Raw genomic sequence first — 16998 nt, forward strand, 5'->3', positions numbered from 1 at the left:
TGTGTCTGTCCAATGTACGTTACGCGTAAAGAGAGGAAGAGTGTGTGAAAGGGGAAGGTAAATCGAGCACCTCTGTCTAATCCTGTCCCGTCAGGCTTATTACTGTTGCTCCGTGAGACCACCGCTTCTCCACAGAGTTCACATCCTGGAGTGTTTCAACTTTCTCAAGAAACACGGATACGTTGCAATGAGACACTGATCTGCTGAATCGGCCTAAATGTCAGCCACTCCGGGTGTCGAAGTCATACTGATCACATGTATTTAACAAGTCCATGTACATTGCAAGAATTGACTTATCACCTCAACCAACGAAGGTTGTGTTTTGACACCTGTCTGTTGCTTGGTTTGTGGATTTGTCATCAGGCTTGCACAAAAACTACAAAACAGAGTTCCACAAAAGTTGGTGGAAGGACGGGACATGAAGGAAGAAATTGATACGGACTGCTTTTTGACATTTTCAACATTTTCCCAGGTAATAATGCACGGATGAAGGCATAGAAAGGGAACTGATATCTATGAGTTTGTGCAATTTGGTGCAGCAAGATAGAATTTAATGGGACTATTGGGTCTAAGCACAGGAAAGTGCCCTCTTTTTGTTGAATCCCTCACAGTTCAGTGATTTCAAACAAACCAATTCCTTTTTTGAGAGACAATTCTTAATTGCGTAACATTCATGGAACCTCGCGTGTATGACAAACAATAGTCAATGACCATGTCCACTGTGCTGCAACATACAGCGTTACTTAAAATACATTTTGAATAATTATAAGCTCTGTTCACTCATGTGAAGTATTGTTGAATTCAGTTACCCTGCAAGTTACGTTGATGATCAAACCTTGGATCTTGTTCAGGCACAGATTGACTGTGGTGAAATTGTTCCTGTGCTATGTGACCCTGCAGGACATCCATTTCTTTTCACTGCACACAGCAGCACTGCTAGAAAACAATGGCAAATTGGACACCGAAAGACTTATCAACACTTCAAGTACACAGGCTACGTAACTGATGGATTTTTGCTGTTGAACGCCTGCTGGGGTCTGAACACATTAACACCTCAGAGAAATGTTTTTCTAATGCGAGTATCTCTCAAAAACTCACCAAGAGTAATGGTAAAAATCCACTGTATTATTGATAACGCACCAAATCTAAGTTGTCTTCCTATTCCTATTTTGCTTGTACATTTAATCCGATGATTTAGATTATTACCTGTTCTGCTGTGTGCGTTTCCTCTGAGCAGTTTTTATGATTGAAAGCTGAATGTTCTGGGCTACACTTCTGAGTGTGAATGTGAATTCTTTCTTGTTTGTGGCGAGCGTATTTGGAGCAGACTGGGGCATTTCTCTTATGGCAGACTCAGCTATGTGTGGTTGTGGTTTCCACGGAGTCTTTACTTAGGATCTGTCAGTTTGTTTTATTAGGCTCCTGTTTACACTGAAGCGCTGTCTGTTTTCTGACAAAATGCCACAGACAAAAACGTGCATTTGGCTTCAAAGCTGTCCGATACCCATCTCTTTGAGTCTTTGTATACAGTATTCATGATATATGTAGCCTGCTCCATACCCTGGGTTTACAGACATGTGATGGATCAAAGAAAAAAATCCATAACAGGAAGATAATATATGCCTCATGAGTGCCAGCTGACTTCCCCCGCCCCGATTTTCAATAATGACAGCCCCTATCTAAACATAGCCCCCTGTCACACATACATCTGAACCTGTAAAAGTGATTTTGCCGAAGCATTAACTGCGTTGGCATCGTGTGGGAACAGAAGCCAGAGTCAATTTTCCATGACAGTTACTTGGAAAATGTGCCAACTCGGGATCCAGTAAGAAATATGACTTATAAATCTTCATCCACAGCTGTGGCGTCAACAAAAACATGCAAAAAGATGCAGCATTTATAAGCTACGAGATAATATTATCTTTGATGTGACACAAGAGGAATGGTTGAAAGACGCCGCCATTAACTATTTATTAATGTATTTGTTCCTTTTTGCGCACTTACTTTTAATACCATCTCTTTCCCACATGTTTTTGTCCATGAATTCTTTTTGCTAATGGTTTATCAGGGTAAAGTGTCTTTGAGTGCCTCTAAAGGTCCCATGTCTCACATTTGCAGGGTTTTATCTGAAGGTTTGATATCCAGAAGATATATTTGTGGTTTTAAGTAAAAAAAAAACTCTCATGTTTCTCTCTAGAGCTCAAACAAGAACATTGTGTGTTGAGGCCAGCCAGGGGAGCGTGCATGGTCACAGAGTCCAAGATCATCGGGGACATCAGGGAGGTGAGTGATCGGGCAGCTGGTAGAGCAAGATGGGAACACGGTGAGTCGATTACCAGGTGAAGGGAGTTGTCTACCTTTCCGTCATGTCAAGACCACATGTAAATTTGAATGGGATTTATTGGAAGTGCAGACGAGAGACTATAGCGGCAACATCAAGGCGAGGTTAAGTCAGTGGATACCATCACTTAACTGAGAGAGAGGTTTGCAGTCCTGACACAGCCAAAAACATGGCTGGTTTTAAAGTAACTCATAAAACAACGTGATTGATACAACAGGGAACCTAAAACATTTAAGTAATACAACAACTGGGAGAAGAATTGTGTTACAAAGGTTCAACGCTGAAAGGTCATAAACTAACTAATAATAACAAACAATAGTCCTTAAAAGAGACTGATACAAATAAAGCAGAGTTCAGGTAGAAGGAGAAGCCAAATGATTAGCGATGTCATTGTGACATCACAAAGTTACGACAGTCCTGATGGCTTGTTTTAATGCACAGTCTCTAAATATTTCTCCACATTTCTCCGTGGATTGAGAACTTTGAAACTTTCACATAATGTATGTATTGACCCTAGACAGACAAAGAAATCTGATAATATGAGACCTTTAGAAGTTCTGTGTAAATAAAAAGAGCTATCATTCTTATCGTTATTATATAACGCAAGAATCTTGTTTTTCAGTATCACATTAATAACAGCTGTGGTAGAGCCACTTATTTACATGTTTAAGTATAGTCAGAAAGAAGGGATCATATTTTGTTTGTTTGAAGTTTTGTTATTCCAGTTTCAGTAAAAAAAAAAAATAACTTGCCTCTTGTTCGGCAAAAAGTGACATTCAAATTTAAGGCTTGTATTATTGTATTACTGAGAAGGCAAAAAGGCTTTTGGCATCTATTAGAGGGGAAGGCCGGTCCTTATGCTGCAGTGCATTGTCTTTGACTAAAAGCCGAGATGTAAATTATCCTGCTTTATTACTGTAGCTTAAAACCCAAGAGACAGACATTGTGAAGTTCGCTGAAGAGGGAGAACACCTGCATCTAAAACAAATGGTTGCATCTAGCTAGCGAGCTAGCTATATAGCCTGCTTGCTAGCTTATCCAACAAGTGCATGTACTGTAGGTTACAGCCGTTTTTTTTAAATGTCATCTAGACAGTTCCCAATAGAATTGGCAGCATTAGCGTGGACTCTTAAATAATCGACTTAAATAATCATTATTTCCTCATACAGCTGTAAAATGCGTGAAAGTATCATCAGTCATCCTCCTGTGTCTCTGTTAACAGTTTAAGTGGTCTACCACATTCATTGTTAATTAATGCACGGACGCTGTACAGTCAGCAATTTGGAAATTGAGAAAATGGACTTTAAAGCAACGTCCGACTTGAAATATTACAACAAAACTAAAACCACAAGATGTAAAGGATAAAAGGGAGGAGAAGGAGAGAACAGGAAGGTTTCGTGATTTCCACAAACAGATAAGGAAAACTGGCTTCACATCCGACTGCACATTTCACTTTTCCCCTTTCTCATGACAAACCATTATTCTGCTCCACATGTGACTCACATTCAAGTGAGCCTTTTGACATATATTGTCTTTCAAGAAATGACATCTTGCTCCATTCACTGCTCCGAGCACAAACACATGACTCAATTAGTTGCTATAGTTGCTGAAAATGTGTAACATGGAATTCGTGCAGTAAATGTTTCACTGAAGGCATGTTTATGCATGATGAGTTTGTTGGACATGGTGCAATGTCACGGCTCAACTACTTCGTATTATCGTATACAGGCCTATTTATTCATTATGCACACGATCAAACGTAATGAATAATAACACATAGAAGCGAAAGTGGAAATGGAAAGATATTCTCATTCTCACATCCAAGTACAGCAATAGTATTATTAGATTAATGTCCATATACACAATTAAACTTCCCCAATATTTCAATTACTCAAGTTGACATGCACCCCCCCCCACACACACACACAGACAGACAGACACACAACAGAAAAGGCAAACTTCTACATGATTAAACTTTGCACGGACACACAGGAAGTTAAAAATATTCGATTGTACTTACTGTTAAGCATTGCATATTCTCAGGGCGATTGGTCTCGGGGGCAGCACCATGGTTTGACAGCACAGCGTCTGAAATGTAGACAAAGGAATCACGGGCTGAGACAGTGCCTTTGGAGCACATTTCTCCCTGTGCCAACGCAAAACGGCTTTCTTGATGCACAAAACAAAAATCCCCAAGTTGTTCTGAGAGTCCATAAAAAGTGATTCAGAAAGATAACAACGAGCAATTATGGCAACAGCTGAGCGGAGCAGCCGTCGCTGGGCTGGTGTTCAAACTTAAGCGAGCACATAAAAAGGCAAAAAACAGGCCAGCAGAGTCAAGGAAAATCCCGTAAGATGCGAGGATCCAACAAACTGCCCAAGAGAGGAGTGGAAGTGAGAACAAGTGAGAAGGAGGGAGGGAGGGAGGGGTGAAGAAGAGAAAAGGAACTCCTCTCTCACTCTATTATCTGTCCGTCACAGGGCTCCTGGGAAGTTGCTATGGTTACAGGGACTCACGCCTCAGTGTCCTTTTAACTATTGCTCATAAAGGCAGCATTCAGCTTAGGGCTACAATGCAGATCTCCCCGTCTCCTTCTTACTGCATTCCCTTCTGTTTTTAAACGGGTTGACAGCTCTCACTTCATACAGTACATCTTATTTTTTACTTTCTACATTTCCTCTGTCTGCACAACTTCCCACAGAAAAACCCAAAGCATTCCCTCTCCAAACAAAAGCACCATCCTCCTGCTGTTATTACCATTCCTCTTTCTATACTCCTCCATCTCTAACCCATACCTCCATGACCAAAGCATGGAAATGATTTGACCTCAGACTGTGAAACGTTATTTTCAAAACTCTGCCAACCGAGTCTGAACAGCCCCAACACAAGTGAAAGGGTGTAAGTGGATCAGTGACCTTCTATGAGCCTTGCAAAATATTGGAACAACAACATTATATACACAAAAATACCTTGAAATGTTTGCTCAAGTAGATTTAGAGTTGGGGTTGGATGTTAAAAACACATTTTAGCACTGAATGATAGTTTAACATATATAGTTTAAATTGAAATTGTTGCAACACTGTTGTTTTACTGCTGACTGAAGCTAACTGAAGCTTTGAGATGTCTGAGAAATCAAGTTATTCTTGTAACTACTAGTCACAATAAAAGTACACAGGACTACACAAAGCTTGGCAGTAGAACATGCATTTTGTCCCACCAAGAAAAACAACAGCTGCTGGTCATTTTGCCAATGGCCAAAAATGACCAGCAGCCATTGTAATTCTGATCTTGACGGGAACAAAGTTGACAACAGTGACAACTCATTTGAATCCTGAACTTAACCAAATGGTTATTATTTATAATCTTGATTTGAGTCTGTGAACCGCAACAAAGAACTGTTAAGCAAAAAAGTCTTCGACACATCAAATTAAAAGAAACTTGAACATGTTTTAAATCATAGACAAACTCTATGAATTTAATAATTATTAATGTCTGATAGTATTTGATTTCCTATGAATAGGAAATGTTAAATTTACACAAGATGTCTCCTACGTCTCTCAACGGTAGCACGACATCATGAGCGAGCACGCGGCAAATAGTGCTGCACACACCAAGTTAGAGATCTCTTATGTTATTATGAGAGTACTGGTTCAATATGAAACTGTGTCAGGACCCAATAGTGCCACTTCAGTCTAGATAGTTAATGGGAAACATTGTAAGAGCCAAAAGTTGTAAGTTTCAACATCATATTGTAATGTGAATATTTTGCATCACTCAGTACAGTACAGGCAAAACAAGCAAAGAGAAGTAAAAAAAGCAAAAGAGTTTAAAATGTATCCGTAGTCCACAAGTAGATTCGAAACTTAAAAACCTCCCTAGATTTTGGACACAGTTTCTACTTTCCTCTGTGGCCCTAAAGTTTAACCCCAGAGTTTAATCCCAGAGGAAAAGGTCCAATCCCATAGTTGCGGTTGCCATCGTAACCCTGGGGCTTTAAAAAAAAAAAGATTCTGTCACTCCCGAATCTGAAGCCTCCAGGGGTCCAGCTAAAGAGAGGGGCTAACCTGGCTGGCTTCAAGCCCAGGAGAGGAGCCTTTTGTCTGGCTAAGACATCGGTAACATGGGGCATATGAGGGGAGCAGCTGGCAACGAGTAACATCCAGAATGACTGACATAAAAATGGGGGGAAAGAAAGAGGAACAATAGGGGAGGGAAATACCGGACAGTGGGAAAAGTATACACAAGAGAAACCCGGAATTGGGTACAAAAAAAAGCAATGTAGTCAGAAAAGGGGAATAAGAAAGAGAGGAACTTAAAGAAAGGCAGAGAGTGGAATCAGATGGGGGAGGGGGGGCAGAAAATGAAGACGTGCAAAAGGCAAGAAGAAAGAAAAGACATGTTAAGGTGCTGGCTGTCTCAATCAACCAGTCTCAGATCTGCCACAACATAAATGGCCCTTGACTCTGCCCAAATCAAACATTGCCCCACTCACTCCCCCTTTTCACCTCCTGTCACCAACAAACAAATAAACACTTGATGGAGCGAGTGGCAAAACCAAGGAGGGAGAAGACTTCCTCCTGTTCAATTCACTGAGTCTCTTCAGATCACCGAAGTATCAGGAGAGGATTGTTTAAACTGCTCACGCCAAGAAATAACAGTCTATAGAGAAAGTGATTGTAATGAACTGGCAATTGATACCAAAATGTACTGTATAGAAGTGATGGGGCCAACAACCAACATCTCTCTCATGATGCAAGTCAATAGAAATGGAAATAGTTCAGCCAGAGTTCAGTGCACATCTGACAGCAGCAAATACACACAATTGGATTCATGATGCTGTCAATTTGGACCCAAATGTCTTTCTTAAACAAGTAAAAGGTTCCTTTTGACTGCATTTAGAGTTTTGTTCTACCGATGTATCGATTCACACTCGAGTCGCGGTCCCTTTTGCAAACTCTCCAGCCTTGCAGCTCTTTTTATTTGGTGAACACAACAAGTAAATCTGAAGCTCATCACCACGCTGAAAGAGTGGATTCAGTCTTGTGCCTGAGGGCGCTTTTGTTGGTCAATGGACAAATTGATCCTTTAGATGAGGGGAACGATGTGGAGTGTGTGCAGCAACATAAAACCTCTGGATTCAGTTCAGTTCTTTTACATGTTCTCTTTGATGAGGTCGGTCATTATTGTGCACAGTGTTGCAGCTATAGTTTGGGCCCTAACTGTGATGTAGACTGAAACACTGCCTGCTGTTGTACACGCATCCTGTACTGCCACCTTAAACATTGGAAATCTTAGTTTAACCGAGTTTCACAGTGACTTTCTGACCAACACGCACACAATAAAAAACAATCCATCTTAAGTCTATGGGGATCATCTTCATCCTTCAGTAGTCCAGCAAAAGATTGGAGTGATTTTCCCCCTCCATCAAATTTCAGTTGTAAAATATGTCACATCCAATACTGGATAATCCACTAAATCCCGCAGGCCAACCGGTCAACGGTTGCGATAAAACCGTCAGTGAGCCACTTGTCCACATTTGTTGACATGTTTATTAAAACTAAAGCTGCCAATTTTCCATATCTGGGACAAAGGTCATGCTTTAAACAGCTGAGCTGACTGAGAGGCACTGGGGATGCTGATCTGTTCATTATGATTACTGCGCAACTAGCAAGAGTGTCACCCACTGACTGAAGGGTCACATGCATAAAGGCGTTTACCTCCAACAAGGCTAATGCTCTATCTCGCCATGTCAAAGAAAATTCACAGGATCTGCTACATAATTTAACGGGCTCTTCCCTGGGACATGCCCCACTCCTCCTCAAACTTTTATGGAAATCAGTCGAGCAGTTTTTGTGTAATCATGCTAATTAACAAACAAACAGACAAACAAAAGCAGATGAAAACTGTAGATTCAGATCTGCACGAAAATTCAATGGTTTTTTCTTTAGGTCATGCCCCACCATTCCAAAATAATTTCATGTAAATCAGTTAGTTAGATAACAAATAGAAAAACTAAAGCAGAGGAAAACAAAACTACCCTGGAGGTGGTAACTAACAGATGGTTTTCATTGGACAGTGGAGGAAAAATTATTGGATTCTATGAAACCAACTACGCTGGATTGTTTCTGATCCCATGGAAGCACATTGGTTCCACTGTAAACTGGCAGATGTGTAGATGCCCTGAATGATCCACCCTGTCATTCCATTTTATATAGGTCAAGATCTGATAAGTAATCTGCTTCTGTTTAAGAGGAAGAAACACTGTTCTAAAAGGCTACAGTTATTACAGAGAGGTTTGCAGGAGGTGGAAAAAATAACAGGAACATGCTATGTACAACAACAACACATATATTAGATGACTTAGTGCTCGGACATTATCAATAAATAATGAAAAAGCAGCGTTTAGATGTTTCTACAGTAATCTTATATATTATAGGGGGTTCCTATATGTATTTTTTTCCACCCCTTTAATGTCATGAAAAGAAGATAGCAAAAGTAGAACATACATGCATATTGTAATACAAACATCAAACTTCAAAATGGATGCACAGATAATTTACAATACATCTTCACCACACGCAGTTTGATCCCTGAGAGGATTGCATTTTGAGATGCTTGAGTTCTCTGCACCTAAAGCGGAGTGCATTTCAAACATGACACAATAGTATAATATTGAGCATGAGAGATATTTGTGCCTGACCTGTGCAGCCATTAAACAACTGAGTCATTTACAGCCTGATAACACATAGAACAAGACAATTACTGTTAAGTAACGGGCAGATAAATGTTAAATACTGTTTAGTGACTGACGCATTTCAGTTCCTGTTTCTGTCTAAAGCAAATAGCCAGATTGGATTATGTCTGCCGTGTCAATGTGTGGTAGATTGTCCCTGATGGGGATTTTGTTCAAAGGATTTGAGGTGAACAAAACATTCAGAGACTGGGATGGGATTTCAGATTACAGGCTGAATTGGTTACGCCAAAATCACCAACTTCTACCAGTTCAACAGGTTTGGTCACAACAGCAGAAATAGTTGCTCACAATAATAACAGAACATAAGCGAGCTAACCGATGAGTAGAGGCTTGGCATTGGAAAGTAGCAAGCGGAATAAAGTTTAATTTGTCTCACAACACAGTATTTCTCACGCAGTTACTCTAAACTAAGAGAGCAGGGAATCACCAACAAGATCATAAATATTCCTGCACATGCATTCCCCTGAGTCCCTTCCCTTGTCTTACGTAAACACAGCAGGTTTATAGTGACACTGACAATTAAGAGCATGAAAAAAGCTCCTGTTGTATCATCGTTGCAAAAGCAAAACCTGAAATTATTTTTTAAGAATACTGACAACTTAACTATGCAAAAGAGCCATCAAGATAAGAAATATGAAAAAAAATATTTTTTTATTATATTCCTTCATGCACGCTCTCTCTGTGAGAATTATGTGTCATTCACACAGAACTGTCAGTATGTACTGCGACACGTGCTATAAATATCTGCAGAGCAGGATGGGAATATGCTTGTTATCAACATTAGTGCACCCCATATTGGCACTCACACTCCGACCAGTCCTGCCCACTTACTTACGCCCACCTTCTGCAGGCGCAACATGTCGAGGTTCATTGGCTGTGACCCTAACACATGGAAGTGTCCACCCACTGAACATTGTGCTATTTGAAAGTTTGCAGTCTGGAGAGATTCATACTTAAGGAGGTGCAGAGGTTGAAGAGTAGAGGTGCCAACATCATCTGTGGTTGTCTGAGATGGACTAGTGCATGTGCCCCCCCCCCCCCCCCATCAACCTCAAACTTTCCAGAGGACAAAGTGTTCCTGCAGTCAATCCTCACACTTTTTATTTACTGTTTCCTGTCTCGTCTCTGCTAAGATGAAATTGAATGCGAACTTCAAATTTTCTGTGCAGCTCACGTTATATTTACATTATATTTCATTACAAAAGGATCTGTTAGAAAAATGTCAGACTCACCTCAAGTTTTAAGATTTTAATTTCACAGGCAAAGCTCCTTGTGTTAGCTCTGCTGTCGCTCATCTGGTTTAATTCTTAATTTAGAGACATCTTGTGCAGAGGATGAAATCGACTTAAATACTCATTCAAATGTCTTATGACGCCAATGGTCGACAAACATTGGTGCCACTTATCTTTCCTGAATGGACGTCCTCTGAGGACCGTGTGGGCGTGAGTGTGCTTTACTGACAAGTCTCTGACCATCCTATTAGTTTTGTGGCACCTGTTAGGTTGAGAGACATCACACCGTGTCAGGGACAGAATCGGTCTGTCTAAGTTCAATGGAGAGTGAATTCCATAATGTGGGGGAACTTTATTTTGAAATATATTTTAAATAAGCTTGTTCAAGTGGAGTATATCGTTCTAGCAAGAGATACAGACAAGTTTCATTTGGACAGCAAATGTGTTTTTCCTTTCTTTTTTTCTAGACTAGCAATTCCAGTTGTTCACAAAACCAAGATTTACTTTGTTTATATTATAGAATAATAGCTGATAATGTCAGAGGAGCAGAAAATGCAACAGAGCAGCGGAGTATGAACTACTGGGTCAAATGCTTCACTTCAGATCAAGTGGACATGACACCAGGGTCAATAATAGCCCCTCAGAGAAAGCATCAGATGTATGTCATGTCAGAGATACGGTACGCTCATCAACACATTGTCTCCCATAATCACACACAACCAGTGTTTACCAGAACAACTTGACAATATAGAAAACACCCCCTCCTCCGTGTCAACGGCCGAGCCTCACGCACACACACACAAAGTTGATGGCATTGCGTAAAATTTAATCTGCTGATTTAAAGGCACAGCTTGCCATCTGGAAAGGCCTGACAGTGTTTATTTGTGTGTGTGTGTGTGTGTACAGTGTCTGGCTCCCCATTCATCCATTATGAATAGTGAAACAAGTGTGTGTATGAAGCAGATGACATACTTTTTAAGCACGAGCCCATTGGCTGTTCAGCTAGTTTTCGCTTTCACGCATATGGAGAGCACCTGACCCACATTGGAAGCTTGTTGGAGGGAAATGTATTAGAACATGGTTAAAAACACACACACGTACATGTCACCGTGGGTCAGTTGTCTTCATATGCAAACCATAAAAAAAAGGTAGAGCGAGGAGAGTTTCTCAAATGCTCTGTATTTTTCTTTCATTAGTAATAAAATGACAGAAACAAATCTACATATGCCTGTGAACAAATACGCACAGATGGGTGGACAAACTTAATCTCTCCGAAAAGTACCGCGCCATCCTAATGACCATCGAGACTAATGAAGGGAAATTCATTTTTCTGTTTTTGTGCAGCGAGCGCTTTTGTTCTCTCCATTGTTCTGTACTTAATTTACTACCATGCACAGTTTATCCGAGCAGATATTTTCTATTACTTTAAGCATTTGACGAAATTGAAAAACAAAAAAAACACTACACAGCCACAGAAAGTAATTGTGTATTATTATTTTCCTCTCTCTCCAAATTTAACAATCGACACGTGTGCACCACCTTTGAATGTAGTCAGAGCCAATACAGAGCTGTATTTCTACAGTATTAGGTCTTCATCACCGCATCAGGCAAAATTGTGTCCTGCAAATCTGCACAAATTTTCTTGTCACTCCTTTTAACAGAAATGTTGTTTGGCTGCCACTCATGCACCGTCTTTCTGTTCCTGCCTTTCAACGCATGTTTAGCAAAGTTAAGACGGCAGCCTTTTTATTGCCTTACAGTGTAATTAGCTGTCAGCGCTCCGCAGATTTTTGTTGTAGAGGCGGTAGGAAAGTCAGTCGGTCTGAGTCACAATGGCACTAGAGAGTAAAAAGAAGAATGACTTCCAGCAATCTGTAGAAAAAGTATATCTCTTTAAAATGTCGCTTTGTCAAAGTCGAAAATAGAATAATTGCATTACTCCATCTATCAGTACATTTTTACTTCCGAAGCTTCTCAGTAGCTCACAGCCCTAAACCCCTTATTCCTCCACTAGCGCAAAAAGCTTGTTTTTTAGTAATGAAAAAAATACACAAAAACAGCCAAGAACTGCAGTTTTTATAAAATGTAACTTCAACAGGAGTACGTACTGTATTTGTTTAGTGATTCATTTGACGTTCTAGTAAATTTACGGCAGCAAGGTCTATGTGGGATTAGATCAAAACACTCCTGTTCATCATAAAGAAGCAACATGACGATGCACTGTGACGTCTCGCTTTGGTTTGGGAGCTGCCGCTTTGAAGCCTCGAGGATTTGGCCAGCACCATGTTTGAAACCAGAAGAAACCATATTTGAAGAAGCAGGGGAGTCTGACTGAGCTTGAGGTACGGCCAATCACATGGTGTCTACGCTTCAATGTATAGGCAACCGTTCTTTATCATCCATTTTACTTTAATTGGGACCATTATTTACTAAATTAATATCATGCTGTATTGAAGACTAAAAAAAAAATTTGATGACTTCCTGTGGAATCTGCCTCTGCTGGTCATTCGAGAGAATACAGGTTAGTCCTTTCCACAGACCCAAAGTCTGCATCCAATTTCTTATACAGTCAATGTTTTTTAACAATAGAGGAATGAGCTGTATCAGACTTGACAACACAAGTAAAACTTGTTAGTTGAGCAGAAGAGATTTCTGCATAATGAATGCCCCAAGACAACTATGTTTCCTTCCCTTCCGGTAGGTCAGGACGATGCTGCATCATGTGTAGATGTGCCGCCGACTTCCTCGTCCAACATAATTCTGCCTCCAGGGATTTTGGCTTGGCACTGCCCTGACTTTGAACTGGCACAGCTCTCTGACTGAGGGATTAGTGAGACACACTGATACAAATGGTGCACCTCTGGTCAGAGTCTGTGCACATCAACATGGATCCATTCACGATCAAGCCTTTTATATTTTCCATCGGATGATATTTGCATACAAAGTTAGACTTTCTTTCAAATAGGATATTGATTGTAGGATTGTGACAGTGCAGCTGCCATGTCCAAACAGCTGTTACTCAGAACTGTATTAAATGTAAATCCTCTCTCAAATGCAACTACACAGGCAGAGCACATGCTTTGTATTTATCTCCCCATTGCAAAATAATTATATAAACTCTGGGTAGGAACTGTAGCAGTTTGATAATGCAATGCTTAAACAGAAAATGGAAATTAAACATGGAGTAGTTTATTTTTAACTCTGACTTAAGTTGGACTTAATTCATTAATGAGATGATGACTCTGAGTGATGCTAGAAGTTGTAGCTGAAGTTCATTTCATTTTAATCATTAACAAATCTGAGGCCAACCAAAACCAAAATGGATTCATGTCACTCCAACAGTATTTATAATTTTTTTATTATTATTATTTAGTATTAAGTATTCATTTACAAACCTAACACTAAACCCAACCATACTCCTCACTGTTTTTGTGCCTAAAATTATGGTAGCATCTTGTGAATATTTGGAGCAAATTAAATCTTTAAATAATTTGCATCTACAAAATACTACTGGTTTCTATTTTGGGGTTAATTTCAGTACATGCATCTATCTCACCCGTATGTGACTTCAGGGAAAGTCTACAGAGTACCAAAAATATTGCTACACAGAATATTGCCAGCCCAAACAGTGCATACCATAATTCCCCAGGGTGCTGCACAGAAAGGAACAAACAAATAAACCAACAGAATTACAAAATGCACACATCCAACCACAGCTCCCCCTGAGCATGACCACAAATATAACAAATACTGCTCACTGGCAGCTCAAAGGTTAGATAAATTATGGTACTATTTATAAAACTCTATGTTCAACTTACTCAAACAAGAGTCATCAGGAGATAACATATGCATGAAAGAGCAGATAAGTTGATGCGTTTACAGTTACCTGAGGTCACAACCCAAAATGGCAAAAGGCCACGACTTTACAACCTGTAAACTGTGAAGTTTAATGAAAACATTCCAACTGGTTTTCCAGCTCTGCTGCAGAAGCAAAGTGATGACAGATGGATGGACGTATGGACAGACACTTTATCCATTTCTCCCCGTTTCTTATTGAGGGATGAAAAAAAGCATTATTTTCTTTTCGGTACGAATATTTTTAGAAATTCACTATAGAGATGTTTACTCATTTATGGAGAAACCAAAACACATGGTAAACATATTCATAAAGAGATTTATGTGTCTCAGCTTCATTACATTCAAATTACAGGAAAAACTGAAGGAAGTTAAAGATTGCTGCTGTGGCTTGGAACAGAGGTGCGATGACGAGAGGAAAAACTTTGAAATTGGCCTTGAAACCAAAGCATTACAAGAACCTGATGAGCCTGCCAAGCTCCCAGTACAACCCTACTACCTCCGTTTCTTAATATAAACTCTAATCATGGTCTTGGGTGGAAGTTAATGTTAGATTGAACTGTTTGTTTAGCAAATGGGTTTTTGCATCCTGCCACAATACCTGGGTACATAATAGTTGGACTGAGGGCAAACAGACAAGTGAGAGAGATGTCAGAGTGATTAATAAACTTTGATGTCTGAGCAAACCCAAAGTGGAACATGAATAAAACTACAGGTGAGGGAGGGGAGGGGCATGAAATGGAAGAGACGGAGAAAAAGCTCAAGGATATTCAGAATCGGAGGCAAAGAGAGAAACATAAATAAAATTGACTATCAAAGAAAGTGAGAGAGATAAAGAGGGGATGGACACACAGTGATACTCTAATGAATGAGATTTTGTTAATTTCCGTGTTAGCGCCTGTCATGGTGCAGCGGTCCCTGGCCTACATTCTGCCAGCTGGCTACACGCAAGTGCATGCACCCCCCTCTCACACACAGACAAACCCACACACAAGGATCAGAGGAGACAGTAGTGGGGCAGTATTGCCACGCGGTAAGATTAAAATATTCTGCATCCATCTAATACTGCTAAGCACGCAGGGTTTCATTCTTTTATCCTCTTTACATCCTCTGAAATTTACTTAAAAAGTTGCTTTCCCACACCTTCTGAATATCATTACTAATATTATAGTTAAAACACCCTGCAGCTTCTCATCCCACAAGCTAAAAGAATAATTTGCCTGTGTTACCCTTGAGTATAAGGATGCCCTCATGCAAGCCTTGTAATGGTTTCCTGCTGGCTGAGTCTTGCTCAATCTGATACCCTTGTCCCAGTTCCATCCACAGATGCATAAAACTAATTTTAAAGTTGCATGAGGTAGATTAGCCTAGTTCAGTGTAAATTGGGATGGGTAACGTAGTGTCTTATGATAAACGCTATAAGCAATAGGAAAGTCAACGGTACTAAGCGTGAAAAAGTGCATGTGGGAATATATGTGTATGTGCTGATGTGCAACGTTTGTGTCCCATGCACAAAAGGTGGGGTCATACTGTAAGTAATCCACCGAGTGGGTAAGCCAAGCTCCTTAAAGTGGTCTTCCATAGAAAGCAATTGTGACCAATTTAGCTCAGCGAGAGAAAATTAGATGAGAATTGACAGATTAGCGGCGCATGCAGAGAGTAACAAAGGGCTGTTTGAAAGTAATGTCAGCAACAATATAAACACACAAAAGAGAAATGCACGGATGGGGGAAACAAGCAATGAGAGGAGTTAAGAAAAAGAAGTGGAGGGAGAGAGTACATCAGACAAAAAATTCATAAAATAAAAGAGCTAAAGCACACCAAAAATAAAAATAAAAAATGGTCCATGCTGCTAATTTGCTGCTTTGCGATGCAATGTGCAACTTCCAAAATATCCATGTGTGCATTTGATACAGTCAAGAATAATAACACAAACATAGTACTCACCTAGTCTAGGCTGCCCTTAATGCTGGCACTGAGTAGCATAACTCCAACACACACACACACAACCACACACGCACACACCACCCCCAATGTGAAACTACGAGTGAGTGCAAACATAAGTAGAAGGAGAATGAGCACTCCGGGTGCGGAGAGCAGAAAAATAGATTTCCAAACAAATGTGTCTGAATGAGAGTATGGGTGTGTGTGTGGGTGTGTGTGTGTGAGATGGGTGGGTGTGTGATACCGTTTGTCTAGCAGCGAACGGTATAGGAGAGCTCCGACTCTCTCTCTCTCTCTCTCTCTCTCCCTCTCTCTGGCAACTGTGACGCTTCACTTTCATCCAGACTCCTCCCTCCCTCCTACTCACGCCGTCTTTCCCTCATTCGCTCGCCCAATCCTTCTTTCTTTCCCTCTCTTAATCCCTCACTTCCCCGGTCACCCCCACCTCCCGACCCAAAGGCTGATAAAGACTTAAGAGCAGAGAGCCTGACACCCCGGGCGCACACAGACATGTGAGAAAATGTATACAGCTTGTAGTAACAGTACCCAAGTTGTGTCGCCATTATATTCAAGCTTCATTCGCCCCTTTAACACTGTCGTTATAGCTTTTATCTTTATTTTATGACATCTTTTTCTACACTAGCTTTTATCGTCATCCTGTTTTCCAGAACTCCAACAGAGCTTTGTACAATTTGAAAAGTTTTTGGAATCAATATCAAATGATGCCAGAATGCCTAAAGAGTATATTTTTCTATACCTTCGTTAAACACCCTTTGCAATGCCCCCAAAAATTTAATAAAATATGGATAATAGAAATAAAATGCCAACTTTCAGTGCTTCACACAATCTGATGCTAGTTAAACACTTTTCA

General features: G+C 40.3%; 1 protein-coding gene across 6 annotated transcripts in view; it reads right to left on the reverse strand.

The window, feature by feature from the left end:
* The window catches only part of rgs3a (regulator of G protein signaling 3a), a 146432-nt gene that overhangs the window by 102605 nt on the left and 26829 nt on the right, over positions 1-16998 (reverse strand). For 5 of the 6 annotated variants that reach the window (XM_034601884.1, XM_034601882.1, XM_034601881.1 and 2 more), the window contains one exon: positions 4362-4429. In XM_034601884.1, coding sequence (XP_034457775.1) covers positions 4362-4429 — 68 coding nt within the window. Of the gene's footprint in view, positions 1-4361; positions 4430-16130; positions 16416-16998 lie in introns of those variants that run through there. The other variant, XM_034601886.1, reaches the window with a different exon arrangement.

This window comes from Hippoglossus hippoglossus, chromosome 12 (assembly GCF_009819705.1).
Source record: "Hippoglossus hippoglossus isolate fHipHip1 chromosome 12, fHipHip1.pri, whole genome shotgun sequence".
NCBI classification, from domain to species: Eukaryota; Metazoa; Chordata; class Actinopteri; order Pleuronectiformes; family Pleuronectidae; genus Hippoglossus; species Hippoglossus hippoglossus.